At 39.9% G+C, this 23002-nt stretch overlaps 1 protein-coding gene across 4 annotated transcripts; it reads right to left on the reverse strand.

Moving 5' to 3' along the window:
• Nucleotides 1–465: 465 nt before the first annotated feature.
• Nucleotides 466–21690, reverse strand: PGBD1 (piggyBac transposable element derived 1). Of its 4 annotated transcripts, none has more exons than XM_074038622.1 (7): nt 21271–21690; nt 18979–19413; nt 17482–17631; nt 16020–16108; nt 6016–6145; nt 4995–5091; nt 466–2157 (listed from the first exon to the last, which is right to left on the reverse strand). In XM_074038622.1, exons 5-7 carry the CDS (start codon nt 6017–6019, stop codon nt 597–599), a joined length of 1662 nt encoding a protein of 553 aa, XP_073894723.1. In that variant the 5' UTR covers nt 6020–6145; nt 16020–16108; nt 17482–17631; nt 18979–19413; nt 21271–21690; the 3' UTR covers nt 466–596. The 4 variants fall into 4 exon arrangements, with proteins under 4 accessions (XP_073894723.1, XP_005553784.3, XP_073894724.1 ...); XM_005553727.4 differs by having other exon boundaries at nt 17475–17631; XM_074038623.1 differs by having other exon boundaries at nt 18979–19433.
• Nucleotides 21691–23002: the final 1312 nt, after the last annotated feature.

Raw genomic sequence — 23002 nt, forward strand, 5'->3', positions numbered from 1 at the left:
GGTAGGATTTCATTCTTTAAATGCACAAAATAGCCGGGCATGGTGGCTCACGCCTGTAATCCCAGCACTTTGGGAGGCCAAGGTGGGCAGATCACGAGGTCAGGAGATCAAGACCATCCTGGCCAACATGGTGAAACCCCGTCTCTACTAAAAATACAAAAGTTAGCTGGACATGGCAGCACGTGCCTGTAATCCCAGCTACTCGGGAGGCTGAGGCAGGAGAATTGCTTGAACCAGGATGTCGGAGGTTGCAGTGAGCCAAGATCGTGCCACTGCACTCCAGCCTGGCCACAGAGCGAGACTGTGTCTCAAAAAATAAATAAATGAACGCACAAAATAGTCAATTGAACAAATAAAGGATTTCCCATGTCTGACACAAAATTTGACATAGAGAAAAGTACTACAGTTCAACATTTTCACAGATAATTTTTAACATTGTTACAATAGTCCTTGAAACTAAATGTCTGATTTTTAAAAGTATTAATTATTTAATAACTTCATTACATATATCAGATTTAATTCGGGAGGGTACAACAGCATGTACAATTATTTTTCTATGTCTTATTAATGTCTGCACTATGTCCATTTTATGTGCCTTAATCTGACAGATCAGCATTGTGTTCCAAGTAGAAATGTGCAACAAATCTCCGAAAATCCAAGGGGTCTAGGGAAGCACCTGGGTTACAGGCTCTGTGTAGTTGCCATGCATTGTTCATGGCTACATCAATCATGTAGCTTACCAAAATTGAGTACCATTTCTTGCTTCTTATCCTCACCCGATACTTTGAAATAATTTGATCCATTTTAGCTACACCTTCCTTGCATTCATCATACACTTTTACTATGGATGGTTGACTTATCTGAGGGATTTCCTCATCATCAGCATCACAATAAGTTATCTCATTGACTGGTTCTATGCCCACAGCATTGGAGCACAGACTGATAATGCCATCCCCATACCAACGACATAAAATTATCTCATTGTTTTCTTCTACTTGGAAATCAAAATACCCTCTCTTCATTTTTTTCATATGTTCTACATTCATAAGGGGACATTTTTCGGTCCTGTTCTCACGAATTGTTCCTGTTGCCCTCACCCCCTTCTTCTTCAAGGCTGACAACAATTTGATACTGGTAAAGAAGCTATCAAAACACAGGTGATAGGGATACTGACCTCTCTCTAAAAGAACATCAGCAAAGTTCATTACTAGATTTCCACCTAACCCAAGGTCAGGATCCTCATCTACCTTCATAGTTGATTGTTCTTGATAGGGCTCAAACCAAACCAGATAACCCTGTGTGGTTGTACCACACCAAATTTTATATCCAATTCTAACAGGCTTTCCATTCAGGAATTGGTCACTATCAAAGCATTCACACATTGACTTATCAAAGCAATAGTATTCTTCCAAGGGAGCATACAAGAGGAAATTTTTATTCATTTGTTTTATGAGAGGTCTCAACTTTGTAAACTTATCTTTTTGATCTAGGTGGCCATTATCTGCAAAGTGCAGGTTTGAGAAAATCAATTCAAATCTGTCCCTTCTGATTGCATCTCTAACCAGGTTCTGATTGGTGTCAGAGATTTCCCAATACATTCCCCTTCTAGGATGCCTCATAAATCCACTCAAAAGTAGGACACCAAACACACACCTCATTTCCTGAACTGTGACTTCCAAGCTGACATTTTTCTGAGAAGCATAATTATTGGTTTCATTGACAATTAAGTTGAATGTTTCATCATCAAAAAATAATTCAAAAAGCTCTACTGGATTCAACTTTTCACTCTTGAGATTCAAAAGTCCAGAATCTAGTGCTGACCAGCTTGGAAAGTTGGGTTTAATGTCTCTTTTGGTCCAACTCTTTTCTGGGAAACAAGACACCTTTAACTTCTTTTGAGCAGGCTGGATCTCAGGCTCATTATCTTTTTCCACATCTGAGTCACCAGAGAATGAGAGACCTTGGAGCAGTTCACTCACTCGAGCTTTGTCTTTTCTTCTCCCTTTTCGGGTAATGTCTCCTGCAGCATATTCCAAGGATGAGATGTGCATCCGGGCCCACAAATCACCTGGGTGACGGTCCTTCAGAGTGTTCAAATGTGTAACTGTCCTTTCAGCAGGGATAGGAGTACTACAAGGAATCTGGGGTGCACACTCTCTGGGAAAGAAAAAAAGAACATGTTATAAAAATCCTCAATCATATTCTCTCACACATGATAAATCTGCTGAAGCTTAAATCTTTCGTGGCTTGGGGTGGGGAGGAGATACTTATTTCTCTTTTTTTCCATGGGAAGGACTTTGGCTAGATTGAACATTTCTAGCCTCTCTCTACCTCTTACTCCTCAGAATGGAACTAACTGTTGAGCCTGGGAGAAAGAACTGGGTATCCTTGGTACACCCCTCTCTCTGTCCTCTTTAGGAGCAGGATGCAGACATCCCATGCTCCTTGGTGCCCCAAGTTGCATTGAGAAGACCTATGCAGAGGGACATCTGCTACATTCCTCCTCTGCCAGTACAAGCCTATTTAGCTCTGCCTTTAAGCCGTTTTTATCTGTTCTAACTTCTGTCAGTAAGAAACTGAGGTTTGCAGAACCATCTATTTTACTCCTGCGACCCTGTCAATTGGTTCTGAACCTGAACACGAAACAAAGGTTATTATTTACCAGGTCTCCTCACACCTCTCACAGAATTTCTGAATATGGAAGGACTTAGCCCCTGCTAGTTCTATATTCATCTGATGGACATACTACTCTGGGGAAGAACAAATGAAACTCAACTCTCAACTCATTGCACTTGGACTGATTTTTATCAGGTCTACAAGGAAGTAAGCTAAAGTTACAAAGATGAAATTTTTTTTTGTTTTGTTTTTTTTGAGACAGAATCTAGCTCTGTCACCCAGGCTGGAGTGCAGTGGCATGATTTCAGCTCACTGCCACCTCCGCCTCCCAGGTTCAAGCGATTCTCCTGCCTCAGCCTCCCGAGTAGCTGGGACTACAGGCACGTGCCACCATGCCCAGCTAATTTTTGTATTTTTAGTACAGACAGGGTTTCACTGTGTTGGCCAGGCTGGTCTCAAACTCCTGACCTCGTGATCCACTCACCTTGGCCTCCCAAAGTGCTGGGATTACAAGTGTGAGCCACTGCGCCTGGCTGAAAAGTATTATTTTACACAAACTTTTTTTTTTTTTTTTTTTTTGAGACGGAGTCATGCTCTGTCACCCAGGCTGGAGTGCAGTGGCCGGATCTCAGCTCACTGCAAGCTCCGCCTCCCGGGTACACGCCATTCTCCTGCCTCAGCCTCCCAAGTAGCTGGGACTACAGGCGCCCGCCATTTCGCCCGGCTAGTTTTTTGTATTTTTTAGTAGAGACGGGGTTTCACCGTGTTAGCCAGGATGGTCTCGATCTCCTGACCTCATGATCCGCCCGTCTCGGCCTCCCAAAGTGCTGGGATTACAGGCTTGAGCCACCGCGCCCGGCCTTTACACAAACTTTTGAATTTTTAGGTATGTGCATTCCTTGATCACACTGAGTCTTTCTACTGTTGACATCTAAACTCTAATAGCTACAGTGCATTAAGCCCAATATTGTGAGGGAAGGAAATGGGAGTGAGAAATGGGAAAAAAGAGTGAGCTAAGAAAGTGGGGTGGAGGTGAGGGAGGGGGACTCAAAGCAGGGCAGGGGGCTAGACCTTTGATACCATGGTTAAGCTATTGCACCAAACCTGAAATAGCCTACCTTCAGACTTTTTGTTATATGAATATCTTTATTCTTATAGGCACTGTGAATTACCTGATAGTTGCCTGATAATAAATGTACCTCACAGACACAACAACAGATTCCTATTCTCCAGTTGTATAACTCTGCTCTTAGTTACTGAACATCATTTCTCTTCCTTTAGCGGAGGCTGGCTCAGTCTTCACTAATCTTAATGCAAAATTTCACTTCTCTTCTTAAGCTTTAAGACATTTCTACTTTAGCTGAGATTTAGCTCCCAGTTTCTCTAAGTTGAACAAATGTCAATAAGGAAAATTCATACCCCCTTCTCCGCTCTTTAGCCAAGTATCCCACCTTGCTTCCTCTCTCTTTTCTCAAGTCTCTGAGGACCAAATGGCCTCACCAGAAGCCAACCCTCTGCTTGTGATTTGCTTCCTCTCTTTCTGCAATCCTGAGAAGCCTTGGAATGTTGGGCATTCCCGAGGCTTCTCCACCTTGTTCCATTTCTTCAGAAGTTTCTTGATTTGCATAGAAGTATGTGTTACAAGTTCATTCATTCCCACAACCAGCACTTATGAAGTGCCCACCACTGTCATTCATTTCCACTTCATCAGCTAACTTTCCTTTTGACCTATACCTTGTTCAGGTCTAATGGCGGTTGAAAATACAGGTTAATTTTCCCTTATCTGAAATGCTTGGGGCCAGAAGATTTTTGAATGTTGGATTTTTTCAGATTTTGGAATATTTGCATTATACCAGTTGGGCATCCCTAACCAAAGATCCGAAATCCAAAACGCTCCAATGAGCATTTCCTTTGAGCATCATGCTGGTGCTCAAAACAGCTCAGATTTTGGAACATTTCAGATTTGGAATGCTCAAGCTGTACCCTGCTTGTCCTCTTCTGCTCTGACATTTCTTTCTTAACTGTCATGGCAGCTTCATCTGTAGCCCTCACTCTTGTTAAATCATCTGCCTTCTGGCTTCTCTATAGCTCCACAGAAATGTAAGGGAGCCCAGGGAAGGGTAATCAAGGACAGACTGGATGAGGATAGGCTTCTCGGAGGCAACTGAGTGTCAACTGAAGGTTTTGTATATTTATTGCATATTGAACATTTTGAATAGGTCACTTTCTTGGCATGGACCTTCTATGACCACACAAGTGAGTGGCAGTCATCATATCTTATTCCAGGGAAGCAGGCTTTTGACCAATTGGTTTCTCTGATTCCATTCCAGTTTCTTATATCTGTAGGATTTGATTCACTGAGGACCATGGACACTCACCTGTTGGGCTTTCCTGAGGCTTCTCCACTTTGTTCCATTTCTTCAGAAGTTTCTTGCTTTGCATTAAACAATGTATCTTTAGTTACAATTTCTTCAGCTAAAATATAGTATTAATGATTTAAATGTCATCTGTTCTGTTAATTAAAAAAAAAAAAAAACAACTTCCAAGGTAGGGAACAGATGTGCCAAATCAAACAAACAAAAAATCATATTGGTGTTTCAAGGGTGCACAGTTTCAGCAATCCTACAAAATGTGGCATGGGATGGGAAAACGGTAAGAAAGGTTAATTAAGGCAACAAAGCCCAGCTGGACAGAGATCCCAACAGGGCAGAGCACATTTGAAGAAAATTAGGCTGGGTGCTTTGGAAGGCTGAGGTGGGAGGACTGCTTCAGGCCAGGAGTTCAAGACCAGCCTGGGTAACAAAGCAAGCCTCTGTGTCTACAGAAAATTACCTGGGTGTAGCCCCAGCTGTTTAGAAGGCTGAAGTGGGAAGACTGCTTGAGCCCAGAAGTTTGAGACTGCAGTGAACTATCATCATGCCACTATGCTCTAGCATGGGCAACAGAGTGAGACCCCATCTCTAAAAAAAACTAAAAAAGTAAAATAAACATGAACCGTAGTGTTCTTAGAGAGTGAAGACGACCTCCTCTGAGGTAAAGACAAGATCAGACAGAGGTGTTCGTGGGGCTTCCAAGTATGAAGGGATATCTGAAAGACAACTTATATGGAATCCTCGATAGGGAAGAAAAAAGGGGAAAAGGATACAAAGGAGTCACTGAAGGAAACAGGGAACTGATCAGAGAAGATAACCACAAGAATCAGTAAGCTGATTAGCAACAGAAGAAAATGTGATTGGGAAGGATGCAAGGTGATAAGGCCTAGGAGAAGTCTGGAGGCACAGGCTAGAAGAAGGGAATGGAAGGTTGTGGAAGGAAACGTGGGCTCCCAAGGGCCAAGCCGGGGTGAGTGAAGGGAAAATGAGAGTCCAGACAGGGGTCCAGTCAGAGGCCTGGCCTTACTCATCAGACTGAGGCTTGTAACTGTCTTCTGAGCTGAGTTCCCACAGAGGTTCCTCCGAGCCAGACTCAGATGTGGCCACTTCTCTGTAGCAAGGGCCTGGGCTGTTTCTTCCTCAGTCTTCACCAATGTCTAAAAAGTCAAAAGAAGAAAATAGCCTCTTTGTTTTCACATGGTTAAGGAATCCAGTTGTGAAGGGTTTGAATACCACACTGCAGACCAATAGTTCCAGCCCCTCAGGGCATTAAGTAAATTTGTGGGAATCTTTCTGGTTATAACAATGAAGTCCACCACCACTCCAAGCCAATGCCATTCAGAGGGTGAGGCCAGAGATGCTAGGCATCTTGCAATATGTGGGACAGTCCCACACTACAAATAATTCTTCCACATCCTGCGGACTTTTGAGTGTCCTCCTGAATCAAACCTACAATCAATATAAATCAGCTGCACTGAAACATAGGAATCCTAAGAGTTTTTATAGGATGATACTGAAAAAAAAATCAAGTGATTCAAGAAAGTTAGAGAAGGAAGCTTACATCGATTAAAGACATTGTCACAAAAGTTGACTCACTTAGATTATTCTACACAGTTTTACAGCATTTTCTATGTATTTGGTTGAACAGCACTTCAATATAATATTGCAGTTATAACAAACACAATTAAACTGACTACAAATACATAATGGAGTTTTCAGACTCCTTTAAACAGACTTGGAATCTAACGTAAATGCAGAAATCTCACTAAATTTCATGAACAAAGATTGTTTAAAAACATTTCAAAGCTAGTAATGATATTTAGGCTAGAAAAATCACACACTGAAATTATTTATTTTGGAAACTGTCTGAGATTTTCTATCTCTCTGACACTGTTCCAAAGGGCTACCACATGGTTTCATAAACCTCTTGATTTTCTCTCATTTTCCAATCTACTTTCTCTTTCTTGTTGCCTGAAAAAGGATACAGTGCCAGTCTTTTACAGAATGAATGTCCGTTTTGACAAGGAGGGGGTTTCAAGACAGAAGATATTTTCTCTTTAACTCATCATCACCGTATCCCAAACTACAAACAGATAATTATTTTGATAATAAAAGGCAAAGCCCACCTCATTTAAACATAGGCATACCTCAGAGATATTGCAGGTCCAGACCGCCACAATAAAGCAAGCCACATAAATTTCTTGGCTTTCGAGTGCATGTGAAAGTTATGTTTACACTATACTATGTAGTCTATTAATTGTAGATAAGCATTATATCTAAAAAAAGTATATATCTTAATTTAAAAATACTTTATTGCTAAAAAATGCTAATAAGCATCTGAGCCTTCAGAGAGTTATAATCTTTTTGCTGGTAGAGGGCCTTCCTGCGATGTTGGAGGCTGCTGACTAGTGTGGTGGTTGCTGAAGGTTTCGGTGGCTGTGGCAATTTCTTAAAATAAGACAACAGTAACGTTGGCCACCTTGCTTGACTCTTCTTTCACAAAAGATTTCTGTGTAGCATGCGAGGTTGTTTGATAGCATTTTACCCACAGTAGAACATCTTTCAAAATTGTAGTCAATCATCTCAAACCTGCTGCTGCTTTATCAACTAAGTTTATTTAATATTCTAAATCCTTTGTTGTCATTTCAACAATGCTTCACCAGGAGTAGATTCAATTTCAAACCATTTTCTTTGCTCATCCATAAGAAGTAACTTATCTGTTCAAGTTTTATCATGAGATGGTAGCAATTCAGTCACATCTTCAGGTTCCACTTCTAATACCAGTCCTTTCCACCACATCTGCAGCTACATTATCCACTGAAGTCCTAAATCTCTCAAAGACAACCATGAGTGTTGGAACCAATTTCTTCCAAACTCCTGTTAATGTTGGTATTTTTACCTCCTCCCTTGAATCACAAATGTTCTTACTGGCATCTAGAATGATGAATCCTTTTCAGAAGGTTTTTAATTTACTTTGCCCAGATCCATCACTATCTATGGAATCACTATCTATGGCAGCTATAGCCTTACAAAATGTATTTCTCAAAAAATAAGACTTGAAAGTCAAAATTACTCCTTGATCCATGGGTTACAGAACGTGTATTGTACTGGAAGGCTTGAAAACATTAATTTTCCTTGTACCTGTCCTTCAGAGCTCTTGTGTGACTAGGTGCTCTGTGAATAAGCAGTAATATTTTCAAAGAATTTTTTTTTAGTACTATGTCTCAAGAGTAGGCTTAAAATATTCAGTAAACTATGCTGTAAACAGATGTGCTATCATCTAGGCTTTGTTGTTCCATTTCTAGAGCACAGACAGAGTAGGTTTAGCCTAATTCTTATGGACCCTAGGATTTTCAGAATGATAAATGAGCACTGGCTTCAACTTTAAAGTTGCCAACTGCATAAGCCCCTAACAAGTCAGCCTGTCCTTTGAAGCTTTGAAGCCAGGCATTGACTTCTCCTCTCTAGCAATCAAAGTCTTAGATGGCATCTTATTCCAATATAAGGTTGTTTCATCTACACTGAAAATCTGTAGCCATCTCATTAGTGATTTTAGCTAGATTTGAATAACCTGCTGCAGCATCTACATCAGCACTTGTTGCTGATGCATTTTATGGAGATGGCTTCTTCCTTACACCTCATGAACCAACCTCTGCTAGCTTCCAATTCTTCTTCCATAGCTTCCTCACCTCTCTCAGCCTTCACAGAATTGAAGAGAGTAAGAGATGAGCTCCGGATTAGCCTTTGGCTTAAGGCAATGCTGCGTCTGGTGTGATCTTCTATCCAAACCACTCAAACTTTTTCCATATCAGCGAAAAGTTTTTTGCTTTCTTATCATCTGTATATTCACCAGCACTTTTCATTTCCTTCAAGAACATTTCCTTTGCATTCACAACTTGCCTGTTTGGCACAAGAGGCCTCCTAGCTTTTGGCCTATCTCAGCTTTCAACATGCCTTCCTTACTATGCTTAATCACTTCTAGCTTTTGATTTAACTAACTGAGAGACATGTGACTCTTCTTTTCACTTGAACATATAGAGGTCACTGTAGTAGTAGTATTATAAATGGTTTCATTTCAATATTATTGTGTCTCAGGACATAGCAAGGACCAAGGAAAGGAAAAGAGATGGGGGAACAGCTGGTCAATGGAGCAGTCAGGACACATACAATGTTTATCGATTAGGTTTGCCATCTTAAATGGGCATGGTTTGTGGCACACCAAAACAAATTCAATAGCAACATAAAAAATAACTGATCACAGATCACCATGACAGATATAAAAATAAAGTTTGAAACACTGCAAGAATTACCAAAATGTGACATACAGACACAAAGTAAGCACACGCTGTTAGAAAAAATGGTGCTGACAGACTTGTTCCACACAGAGTCATCACAAACTTTCAATACTGCAAAGCACAATAAAGTGAAACACAATAAAGTGAAACACAATAAAGGAGGTATATCTGTAATATCACACCTCCTTATTTTCTCCCTTTTTATCTGTCCACAATTTGTTTTGTAACTTATATTGCTTTCCTACAGCTCTCGTAACAAAGTACCACAACCTCAATAGCAGAAAACAACAGAATTATATTCTCTCATGGCTCTGGAGGCTAGAAATCCAAAATCAATATATCAGCAGGGCCATGTTATCTTTGAGAGATCTATGGGAGGCCGGGTGCGGTGGTTCATGCCTGTAATCCCAGCACTTCGGGAGGCCAAGGTGGGCGGATCACTAGGTCAGGAGATAAGACCATCCTGGCCAACACGGTGAAACCCTGTCTCTACTAAAAATACAAAAATTAGCTGGGCGTGGTGGTGCGTGCCTTTAATCTCAGCTATTTTAGAGCTGAGGCAGGAGAATCGCTTGAACCAGGGAGTCGGAGGTTGCAGTGAGCTGAGATCACGCCACTGCACTCCAGCCTGGCAACAGAGCAAGACTCTGTCTCAAAAAGAAAAAAAAGAAAAGAAAAGAAAAGAAAAGAAAAGAAAAGAAAAGAAAACAAAGTTCTATGAGATAATTTTCCATGTCTCTCTCCAAGTTTTTAGTGTTTGTCAGTAATTCTTGGTGTTCCTCGGCTTGCAGATGTGTTACACAAATCTTTGCCTCAGTCATTACATGGCATTCTCCCTGTGTGTGTTTTCACTTGGGCATTTTTCTTTCTTTTTTTTTCAACCCCTTGGTAAATTTGCAAATACGGACTTCTTATAAGAATACGAGTCATTAGATTTAGGGCTCATGACATGAATTTTTTTTCTGATTTTTGTGAAGAATGTCATTGGTATTTTGATAGTGATTACACTGAATCTGTAAATTGTTTTGGGAAATAATTTTAATAATATAAATTCTAATAATTTATATTATTTTAACAATATAAATTCTTCCAATCCATGAGCATGAAATATCTTTCCATTGTTTTTGTGTCCTCTTCAATTTGTTCCATGAGAGTTTTAGTTTTCCTTATATGTCTTTCACTCCTTTAGTATTTAAATACTAAATTATAAATTATAAAATACTAAAAAATATTAAATACCTAGGGAATTTAAACACTAAATTTAACTTAAATTGGTGTTTAAATTTTTAGTATTTAAATTCCCTAAGTATTTTACATTTTTTGTAGCTATTGTAAATGCGATTATTTTCTTGATTTCTATTTCAGATTGCTCACTACTGGAGTATATAAATGCTACTAATTTTTGAGTGTTGATTTTTTATCCTGCAACTTTACTTAGTTTATCAGCACTAACAGTTTTTTTTGGTGTAGTCTTCAGGTTTTTCTAGGTATAAGATTATATCATCTGCAAACAGACTAACCTGACTTTTTGCTATCCAGTTTGGATGCCATTTATTTCTTTCTCTTGTGTAACTGCTCTGGCCAGGACTTTGGGTATTATGTTGAATAACAGTGGTGAGAGTGGGCATCCTTGTCTTGTTCCAGTCCTTAGAGAAAAGGCCTTCAGTTTGATGTTAGCTGTGGGTTTGTCACATATGGCCCTAATTTTGACGTATGTTCCTTTTATACCAATTTTGACAAGGGTTTTTATCAAAAAGCAATGAATTTTATCAAATGCTTTTCAGCATCTATTGAAATAATAATATGGTTTTTGTTCCTGATATTAATGTGATATATCACATTTATTGATTGGCATATGTTGAATCATCCTTGCATCCCTGGAGTGAATCCCACTTGATCATGGTGAATGATCTTTTTAATGTGTTGTTGAATTCAGTTTGCTTGTGTTTCACTGAGAATTTTTGCACCTATGCTCATCAGTGATATTGGTCTGATTTTCTTTTTATCTTGTATCCTAGTCTGGTTTTAGTGTCAGGGTAATCCTGGCCTCCTAGAATGAATTTGGAAGTAGTACCTCTTCTTCTTCTTTTTTTTTTTTTTTTGAAGAGTTTGAATAGGATTGGTATCAGTTCTTTTTTAAATGTTTAGAATTTGGCAGGGAAGCCAACAGCTCCTGGGCTTTTCTTTGAAAAAGTTTTCTTTGAAAACTTTTTGTTACAGATTCTATCTCGTTACTTGTTATTGGTTTGCTGAGGTTTTCTATTTCTTCATGGTCCAATCTTAGTAGTTGGCATGTATCTAGGAATTTATCCATTTCTTCTAGGTTTTCAAATTTATTGTCATATAGTTGTTCATAATAGTCTCTAACAGTTCTTTGTATTTCTGAGGTCTCAGCTGTTACGTCTTTTTCATTTCTGATTTTATTCATTTGGGTCTTCTCTTTTTTTGTTTGTCTAGCTAAAGGCTTGATTTTGTTTACCTTTTCGAAAAATCCAACTTCTTGTTTCACTGTTCTTCTGGGTTTTTCTTTTTTTTTTTTGGTCTCAATTTCAGTTATTTCTGCTCTAATCCTTATTATTTGTTTCCTTCTACTAATTTCGGGTTTGGTCAGTTGTTGCTCTTCTAGTTCCTTGAGGTGTATCATTAGGTTGTTCATATGATGTATTTTTACTTTTTTAATATAGGTGTTTATTGCTATAAATTTCCTTCTTAGTACTGCTTTTGCTGTATCCCACAAATTTTGTTATGTCACATTTTCTATTTTCATTAGTTTCAAGACATTTTTAGATTTCCTTTTTAATTTCTTCCCTGACAAATTAGTTGTTCAGAAGCATGCTATTTAATTTCCATGCGTTTGTGTAGTTTCCAAGGTTTTTCTTGTTATTGCTTTCTAGTTTTATTCCACTGTGATTAGAAAAGATACTTGATATGATTTATAGTTTTAAAAAATTTGTTCAGATTTGTTTGTGGCCTAAGATATGGTTTATTCTTAAGAATGTTCCACGTGCTGATGAAAAGAATGTGCATTCTGTAGCAGTTGAGTGACATGTTCAGTAAATATCAGTTAGGCTTATTAGATCTAGTATGTAGTTTAATTCCACTGTTTCTTTGTTGACTTTCTATCTGGATGATGTGTCAATTACTGAGAATGGGGTAATTAAAATATCCTACTATTATTGTATCGCAGTCTAGCTCTCCTTTTAGATCTATTAATGTTTTCTTTATATACTGGGGAGCTCTGGTGTTACATACATAGGTATTTATAATTATTATATATAGCCGGGCACGGTGTCTCATGCCTGTAATCCCAGCACTTTGGGAGGTCAAGGTGGGCAGACTGCTTGGGGCCAGAAGTTCAAGGCCATCCTGGGCAACATGGTAAAAACCCAGGTGTATAAAAAATACAAAGAATTATCCAGGCATGGTGGCACACACCTGTGGTCCCAGCTACTTGGGAGGCTGAGGTGGGAGCATCACTTGAGCTCGGGAGACAGAGGTTGCAGTGAGCTGAGATGATACCACTGCACTCCAGCCTCAGTGAAAGCGAGACCCTATCTCAAACAACAACAACAACAACAACAACAACAACAAAAACCCTCTGTGGCTAAGTGATTTTCTCTTATAGTATGCCTTCATTTGTTGCTATTTTTAGTGTGTTTATTATAGGTTTTTGCATTGCGATTATCATGAGGCTTACAAAGAAGACCTTTAGATATAATAAGTTATTTTAAAGAGATGACAACTTATCTTAGATCCCAAATACAAGAGTAGAAACAAAGGCAGAAACACACAGAAAAAAATTATATGCTTTAATTCCATTCCTCTAGATTTTGACTTTTTACTGTCTCAATTTATATCTTTATATTACCTATCTCTTGACAGGTTGCTAGCTATTATTGTTTGTTTTGTTTTAAAGATATGGTCTTACTCTGTCTCCTGTCTCCAGGTACAGCGTCAGGGTCTTACCATGTTGCCCAGGCTGGTCTCAAACTCCTTGTCTCAGGTGATCCTCCCACTTCGGCCTCCCAAAGAACTGGGTTTACAGGCATGAGCCACTGTGTCCAGTCCTATTATTGTTTTTGATAGGTATGTCTTGGGACTTCACAGTACAGTTGTGAGTATATTGTATGCTACTATTATAGTAATAAAGTATTCTGGGTTTGTCCATGTACTTAATTTTATCAGTGACTTTTATGCCTTCAAAAGTTTTCTTTTTGCATATTAGTCTTCTTTCCTTTTAGATTAAGAATTATTTAGCATTTCTTGTAAGATGTGTCTGGTGGTGGTGTACTCTCTCAGCTTTTGTTTGTCTAGGAAACGCTTTCTCCATCATAAATGAAAGATAATTCTGTTGGGTACAATATTCTTGAATGTCAGTTTTTTTCTTGGAGTACTTTGAAAACGTCATTCCACCTTCTCCTGGCCTATATGATTGCCATTGAGAAGTCTGTTGCCAGATGAGGTGCAGCGTTTATTTCTTTTCTCTTGCTGTTTTTAAGATCCTCTCTTTTTCCTTGAGAGTTGAGAGTTTGATTATTATATGCCTTGTAGTAATCTTAATTGGGATGATTCTGTTCAGTGTTCTCAGATCTTCCTGTACCTGGACACTTATATCTTTCTCAAGTTTTGTGAAGATTTTTGTTATTATTTCTCTATTTTTTTTAATTTATTTTAATTTTTTGAGATGGAGTCTTGCTCTTGTTGCCCAGGCTGGAGTGCAATGGCCTGATCTTAGCTCACGGCAACCTCCATCTCCCAGGTTCAAGCGCTTCTCCTGCCTCAGTCTCCCAAGTAGCTGGGATTACAGGTGCCTGCCACCACACCTGGATAATTTTTTTTTTGTATTTTTTGTAGAGACAGGGTTTTGCCATGTTGGCCAGGCTGGTCTCGAACTCCTGACCTCGCGATCCACCCGCCTCAGCCTCCCAAAGTGTTGGGATTACAGGCGTGAGCCATCGCGCCCGGCCTATTCTTTCTTTTAATAGATACAGGGTCTTGCTGTGTTACTCAGGCTGGTCTCGAACTCCTGGCCTCAAGCAATCCTCCTGCCATGGCCTCCCAAAGTGCTGGGATTACAGGTGAGAGTCCCTGCACCTGGCCTATTGTTATTTCTTTGAATAAGCTTTCTATTCTTGCTCTTGCTCAGATCCAAGAGCAGGCTGTTTAAAGGATGGCTGCCTCTAACGTTTGGTCCCCTTGCACACACTTGATTCTCCATCATTCCACTTTCTGTCATGAGCTAAAGCAGCATGAGATCCTCACCAGACAGGCTGATGATCTTGGACTTCCCAGGTTGCTGAACTTTGAGCTAAACAAACCTCTTTTTAAAATAAATTACCCATTCTCAGGAATTCTGTTATCAGCAACACAAAATGGACTAAGACAGAGTCTATTTCCAAATCAGGTCACATTCACAGGTACTTGGGGTTAGGATTTTCACATATCTTTTAGAGGGACATAATTCAATTTATAACATCTAAGCCCTACTTCAATTAAGGGCCCCACTTTGTCTAGTCTTGTATTATCTGACTCAATACTAGTTTCATTCCACTGTCCACCTACACCATTGCCCTTTGATTTTCTTGGACTTCTGATCTTATTCCTCCTTCATTTGAACTTACTAATGATACTTCAGTGCAAACACCTGACTATGTTATTTCCTAGTTATAATCACGTGAAGCACTTGCATTTTGAAACACTACTTTTTTTTTTAATACTTTATGTTCTAGGGTACATGGTAGGTTTGTTACATATGTACACATGTGCCATGTTGGTGTGCTGTACCCATTAACTCGTTATTTACATTAGATATATCTCCTAATGCTATCCCTCCCCCCTCCCCCTACCCCACAACAGGCCCCGGTGTGCGATGCTCCCCTTCCTGTGTCCAAGTGTTCTCATTGTTCAATTCCTACCTACTGAAACGCTACTTTTAAAATAAGTAACTTTTTTGTTTCTACATTATACCATTATATTACATTTAAGGGAATTATGTTGATTTTCAGAATGTGCATGAGTACGTTTTATTTTCTAGACACTTCTTCTCAGGAAGTATTTGTTAATAATAGGAGGCACTGGGTCTGATAGAATTAAAAATCAATTAGAAGCCATAGAAGAGGACTGAGCAAGTGTCTTGAGGAAACTGATGTGGCAGCGATATTAAGAGGACTTAAATGAGAGACTTATTTATTTATTTTTTTTGTAAATGAATGACTAGGAAAATGAATGAACCACTGATAAGAAAAAAAAAAAAAAAAACCAGAGTCCATTTTGTGAAGAAGATGTTAAGTATTACCTTGGATATATAGAATTTCCATTATTATCACCAAGCATTAATTGCATATGTGCTGAATATAAAGTAGTGTGAGAAAGGGCCCTTGTTCTAAAGCTGGGGAGATAAACCAGAGACTTCAAAAGAGAAAATATCAGTTACTCAACAGCAAATGAGTGGAGCACTTTCTGAAACCAGGAGCCTCACTCCACCCCTCACTCCCATGCCTTGAGATTTGGACATGCCTCCTAAACAATGAAATGAGACAATGGCATGTAATCAATACAAGCTCCTTGAATGATGCAACACACTTTGTGATATTCTGTGACAAGGTGAAGGCAGAGGGACTATGCCACCTGAATGGCTCTCGGGATGATGAGTGTGAGCCAAGAGAAGGGCAAGGAACATGGAATGAAGGAGAAAGACCACTACTGACATTCCTACAAGCTTGGGCATCCTACTTACCTGGGACCTGACTGGGTTAAACACAGGCACTGCAGCCTTGTCTCTGGGGCTTTTTTCCTGGAGATGAGCTGATCCGTGGGGAACAGGCCCTGTAGAGGGAGAAGGTAAGAGTCCTAAATGAGACATGATGGCCTTCAGGGTACCCTTTTTGGAGACTCAGCCTTTTCCCCCAAATGTTATGTTTGTGAAACATTCAAGAACTAAGATGTAGATTTTACTGTGTGAGAAAGAGCATCACAACTGCTTTCATTCTGTCAGAAATTCTAAAATTCTACAGCTTTAGGGTCTCTCACGCAAAAAATGGAGTGGGATTTATGAACTCATAAGGTGTTTTATAGTCATTCACTTTTACATAAAGAAAAAATAAAAATCATAGATAAAAATAAAGGGGAGGAAGAAGCTGGTGATAAAGGAAGGATCAAGGAGAGAACACAGAGGCAAAAGAAAGGATGTGGAGAGTAGAGAGATGAGACAGAGGGGAAACAGGAAAGCAGAAGAAAGGAAGATAAAGAGACAGAAAAATAAAGATATTAAAAAAAAGTAGAGAAGAGATGTTAGCCATGAACTAGAAAAACTGTTAGGAGGTACTGATCCCAAAGAACCAACAATAATCAAAACGGCGATGATGACTGCACAATGCCAGCCACTGTGCTGTTACTTTAAAAGATTATTTCCAATCCTCAAAATGATCAAGAAGGTCCAAATTATTGCTGCCAAAATCCTAGGCACACTCAGAAGAATCACAGCTGAGTGCAGAGTACACACAGAGATCAAACAGATAATTGTTGACTAATTGAATGGCCTATTAAATGACTTGCCTAGGTCACACAGTTGGCAGTTGGCAGATGGCAGAGTACAAAATTATCAAATGAAGAGCACATGTGGTAATTCTAACCCAAAATATAAAACAGAACATCACTTTTCTTTGCTCTGCTTTTCTTTGCTTCCGTAATGGACCACTATGGAATCTTTTTATTGCAGTTGTTTCATTTCTAGAAGGAATAAAGTTTGCTGGAAAAAAAACAGCCTTGCCCCAATTCACTTTTACTATTATATGTACTTGTCCACAACACATACATACTAAATAAACCAGCTTAAAAAGCACAGTGTAAAATAAAGCAGGTCTTTAAAAGTTTGTCCAGATACAGGGTTAGACAAAAAAATAAAACTTGATGTTGGTCAAAGGGTACAAACTTGCAGTTATAAGATGAATAAGCTCTGAAGACCTATGTACAGAATGGCCACTATAGTTAATAATAATGTATTGTATATTTGAAATTTCATGAGAGTAGATCTTAGGAATTCTTACCACAGACACATAAAAGGTAACTGTGAGATACGTAAGTTAGCTTGTGGTAATCATTTCACAATGTATACAAACTTGAGGACAAGAAGGCTGTGCAAGTGTCAGTGGCCAGTTCCCATTGTCCTCACTAAACTCACTCTAGCACTCACCACTCACTTCTTGGGGGTTCTCTTGAGGAAGCGGTGGAGGTTCACACTTCAGAGTGGTTACCCCAGGCAGGAGCTGGAGGCTCGGACATTCCAAAGAGACTCCTTGATATTCTGTCACCACTGGGCACATGTCCTGTCCCTGAATATAGACAGAGGCCTGGAAACAAAAGATTTATTTTGAAAAGGCATGCATATATGGACTGCATGCTAAGAGCCAGGCACTGTTCTATATGCTGAAGATACAGCAGCAAACAAAGCAGAAAAGATAGGCAAAGGACTCCAGCCCAGAAAAACAAAAACAACAAACAAGTGGATGTTTAAACTAGCTGGTCAAAGTTTAATGAGGAACAAGATATGTACACCAACTCAAAATGTCTCCCACAGATTACTTAGTAATTACATAGGGGGAAATGGTAACTTTCTAGTGGAGAAATTTGACAGGTACCACTGTAACCTCATCAGTAATGGGACAAATCATCACTACGCACCTCCTGAAGTGATGCACTGAGAACACAACATTACCTCTGTGGTATTCTAGTCAAAATGTGCAGCCTGAATCTGACCACGAGAAATTATAGGACAAACTCAAATTGAGGGATATTCTCCAAAAAAACTAGCTGTACTATTCAAAAATAACAATGTCATGACAAAGAAAGACAGCAGCTACTCCAGATTCACAAAGACTAGAGATATGGCAACTAACTGCAATATGTGATGCTGGCTCGTATCCTGAATCAGAGGAAAATTATCATAAAGAACATTATTAGGATAACATGGCAAAATATGAATAAAGACTAAGGTTATATGACAGTATCATAATTTTAATTTCCCTAAACCTGATTTTTGTATTCTGGTTATACAACAGAATGTCTTCACTCTTCAGAAATCCACACTGAATGGCCGGGTGCAGTGGCTCACGCCTGTAATCTCAACACTTTGGGAGGCCAAGGCAGCATGATAACTTGAGGCCAGGCGTTCAAGATCAGCCTGGGCAATACAGCAAGACCCTACCCCCTCTACAAAAAATTAAAGATAAATTAGCCAGGCATGGTGGCATACACCTGTAGCCTCATCTACTCAGGAGCCTGAGGCGGGAGGATTGCTTGAGCCTTCCACCATTGCAGTTCAAGACCGCAATGAGGCTATGATTGTACCACTGCACTCCAGCCTGGGCAACAGTGAGGTAAAGGGATATAGTGTTTGCAACTAACTCTCAAATGGTTTGAGGAAAAAAAAAATACTGTATGTGTGTATGTATGTATGTGCGTGTATACATGTACATATGCATATTGGGGGAGATGCACTTCCTTGCACAAGTGTGTACACAACAATGGGACTTCATGAAACAGATGTTAACTGGCAAATCTGGATGAAGTTTACAGGAGTTCTTTATTCTTCTAATACTTCTATAAATTAGAAGTTATTTCAAAATAAAAAGCTAAACATCAACTGATACATGTCCCCCTGTTCTTCTCCCGCACCACCACACACATTTTCTTCCCACCTGTTGTCCTGTGTCTCCACTTCCTGTCTCCAGATTCTCCAGCACGGTCACTGCCTCCTCTCCACTCTCCAGAAGATATGTCTTCACACAGGGCTGGAGCTCCTTGGGCAGGATGGTCAGGAACTGCTCCAGCACCAGCAGTTCCATTATCTGTTCCTTGGTGTGCATCTCGGGTCTCAGCCATTGATGACAAAGTTCTCGGAGTTGGGCCAGAGCTTCCCGGGGTCCATGAGCCTCCTGGTAGCAGAACTGCCGAAAGCGCAGGCGGTAAATCTCCTGAGTGTAGGAGCTGCTCTCCTGTGAGTTGCACACCTGCTCCCAGGTGGGATCTTCCTCCTTCACTTTCACAAGGCCATCTTCATTTTCAGGAGCAGGGCCTGGCAAAGCTTCATACATGTTGAGTTTAGAGGCTAAAGCTTCACTTAGCTTGGGGGTCTGTGTTCAGAAATAGAGATCTGAGGCATAAGAATTGATCAGCAACACACAAATTCTAAGACCTTCAAAACTGTATGTAATCTACTTATATTTTTGTACCCACTGTAGGTAGTGCTCAAAAGCTGAGCCTGCTTCCTTCTATTTCTCAGTGAAATGAATCAGAAGTATGTTTTGAACTAGTACTAAAGGGTCTGAGTCCAGAGGTAAGGGATGTAGGATATGAGGGAAGAAGCGTTAGCAATAAGAATGCTCAAGAAGCTTGCACTTTAGCTGGGGAGAAGGGATCATTTTACCCATTGAGGAGGCAGATGGCTGCCTTCATGGGCAAATAATACAGTCTCAAAGGTCATCTATATCTGTGTAACTCTCACTGAATATTCCGCTTTAAATGTAGGTGTAATAGACTGCTTCCAAAGTCTCCCATCCTCAAATACCTTTTGTGATGAGATTTTGCCACTGTTCTCATCAAGGGGTGGAGTCTATTTTTCCTTCCCTTGAATCTGTTCTGGCCTATGACTTGCTTTGACCAATGGAATACGGCAGAAATGACATTGTAAGAGAGAGAGTGCTGCTGTAGCTCTTGGTTCACTGCCATAAGACTGCCATGCTGTGAGAGGCCCAAGCTAGCTAGACAGAGGTCATGTGGATGAGAACCAAAATGACCAAGCTAAAACCCAGCCGGGCCTAGTGCTCAAATAATTCACCAGCGGAATGCAGCTCTATTAGTAACTCCAGGTGAGACCAGTAGAACTACCCAGTCAACCTGCAGAATCCTGAGGAACAATAAGCTGAGCTTGTTTTCAGCCACTAAGTTTAGAGTTTGATTTTTGATGCAACAACACATAACTGAAACAGTAGAAATGCATCAAGTTCTTTTCTTCCCTCTCTTCATTTTTTCCTTTGTGATCTCCTTAGTCACACTTTCAATATATCTCTGTTCCCAAGAAGACTCAAATCTTTGGCTCCAGCTTGCTTTTTGCACTCCAAACCCACATCTTGAAATGCCAGCAGCTGTGGGCTTCTCCTGCACTATAATTTCAACAGATCTCAAACTAAGATCAGAGTTCCTCAAAGCTGCATTCACTCCGTATTTCTCCATTTCTACTGGCATCACCATCATCTTCCATGCATTCAGTCTTTTAAACAGCCTCTATATACAATCAGTGAATCAAGTCAATTCTTAAAAATGCCTCTTGCAGCCATTCTTTCCTTATTATTTTACTATCATTTTCATTCACTGTCACAATAATGTTATGGTATTCCTGCCCAATTCCCCGCTTCTATGGTCACTGGATTAATATTCCCTAAAGCACAATTCTGACCATATTCAACATACCTTACACACACATAAACACATACAAAGTTTTCATTAAACTCGTTGAAGTAAACTCAAACTCTCCAGGATCTAATCTTTACTGGATTTTGCTGATTTGTTTGTCACTCAATAAACATTTGTGGAGCATCTCATTGTTTTCCAGGCATAAAGCTAACTCTGGAATAAAAGACTTAGTTCCTACTTTCAAGAAAGCCATGGTCTTCCCAAATTCCTTATCTCACTGCCATGCTAAGTACTCAATTTTTTTTCCACCCACTCTATACAGTCAGGACCCCCCTTCTAAGGGTAAAATCCCAAGGGCCAGCGCAAATGTTCTATGTGAAACCTTCCCTGGCCACCCCTAACCCTAACATATAGACAGGAAAAGTAAGCCACACAGATAGAGATGGGTGTTCCCATGGAAAACTGCTCCCAACCTTCATCTCCTCCATCTCGTATTACAGATCACCCAGCCCATCCCCACCCGGGTTCTTGAGGACAGGAGTTTATCTCTGCATAGACTCTACAAGCCCGGCACGTACCTGGTATTCAACAAATACTGATGGACTTCTTCACGAATGCACGTAAAGCACCTGAGATGCCAGCAGCCAGCACCCTCAGGCGCACCCCAGAATGTATTTTTCTGAGATTACACCCAGCATCTAGCACCGCGCCAGGCACTGAATACCTGCGTGTCTAATTGTTGGTTAATGGACCAAAAGTTCAGGAACGCGCACAACAAAGACGTAGCCGACCTCGTGAAAGGCTCCCGAGGGAGCGCAGAGGCCCGGGGCTGCCCAGTCGAGAGCGCCGGTTTCCCCAGAGCCCAAGCCGTGCTACTGGCGGGCTGGCGGGGCTGATGGGTGTCGCCGGCGCCTCCGGCAGCTGGGCCAGCACAAAAGCTTCTCCACTCGCCGCGCCCGCAGCCGAGTGGCGGAGTCTGGCGGGTTCCTTGCCTCTCTAGGAGCACGGCCGCTCGTCTCTCTGGTGATCCGGGAGGACCCCCACTGCCACCTCCCGCCCCGCCCAGGTCGCTCTCCGCTGCCGGACCTCAGGCCCATCCGGACGGTGCAAGCACGCCCCACATTTATGTACATCATTTCAATAAAAAACCAACAGAGTGGTAAATGTCTGTCTTCGGGGTCATCACTGGTTAGGAGGCGAAACAGATCAATTAAAAGACCATTATAGTAAGCTGTACAAATTATTTTAAGTATACATAATATACGTACAATAAAAAAGTCAAGTTGCAGAAGGACCATAAAACGAAAAATGTCCCACTCTTTAGAGTTAACCATTGTATTTTGTGCATATTTATCTAGGACACTACCTGTCACACAGTAGCATGTAATAAACATTTTGTTTAGTGAATAAGCATTTATACATTTAAAAACACTTATGGTATCATAATGTAATTTTGCACCTTAGCTCTTTTCGGTTAAGACAGCTTGGAGATCTTCACAGATCAGCTTATTCTTTAACAGCTAAGTAATATTGTATGGGTGTTCCATAATTTACTTAACTATCCTATTGATGCATACTTAGGTTATATTTTTTCTTTAAAAGCCATGCTAGAGGGAACATCATTCAATACCTTTACATTCTTTTAAGAATGTATTTCTAGGATAAATGCCACATATTAGAACTGATCAGCCAAAGGACATATGCATTTAAAATGTTGATATGCAAGTTCCCTATTTGATTTTTAAGGGCACTTCTGTTTAAGAGTAAAAGGAGACTTTAGTAGAAAAATCAGTAAAGGATATGAATGTTACTATACACAAAACAAGGTAAGTGACAAATTAACATGTGAAAAGATGTTCAATAGTAAAAATATAAAACACTCTTTTAAAAACAGACCCATTATTTATTCATTTACCCACTGAGTTTTGGCAATTATGAATAAAGCTGCTATAAACATCTGTTTATAAGAAAACAAGAAAAAAGAAAAAGAAAACAAGAAAAAAATGAAAAAAATGAGCTATCGAGGCATGAAAAGACATGGAGAAAATTTTAGTGCATACTAGAAAGTGAAAGAATCCAATCTGAAAAGCTACATATTGTACGATTTCAACAACAAGTTGAGTATCCCTTATCTGAAATGCTTGGGGCCAGAAGTGTTTCCAATTTCAGATTTTGGAATATATACATACATTATGAAATATCTTAGGGATGAGGCCCAAGTCTAAACATGAAATTCATTTGTTTCATATATACCTTACTCACATAGAGCTAATTTTATACAGTTTAAATAATTCTGTACATGAAACAAAG

This window comes from Macaca fascicularis, chromosome 4, assembly GCF_037993035.2.
Source record: "Macaca fascicularis isolate 582-1 chromosome 4, T2T-MFA8v1.1".
NCBI lineage: Eukaryota > Metazoa > Chordata > Mammalia > Primates > Cercopithecidae > Macaca > Macaca fascicularis.

Coding starts and splice junctions, on each gene's coding strand:
- PGBD1 (XM_005553727.4), bottom strand. CDS start 19,374: ATGTATGAAGCTTTGCCAGGCCCTGCTCCTGAAAATGAAGATGGCCTT. Junction 16,109..17,474: donor GAACCCCCAAGAAGTGAGTG/GTGAGTGCTAGA, acceptor CTCCCTCTACAG/GGCCTGTTCCCCACGGATCA. Junction 5,092..6,015: donor TACAAGCCTCAGTCTGATGA/GTAAGGCCAGGC, acceptor ACTATATTTTAG/CTGAAGAAATTGTAACTAAA.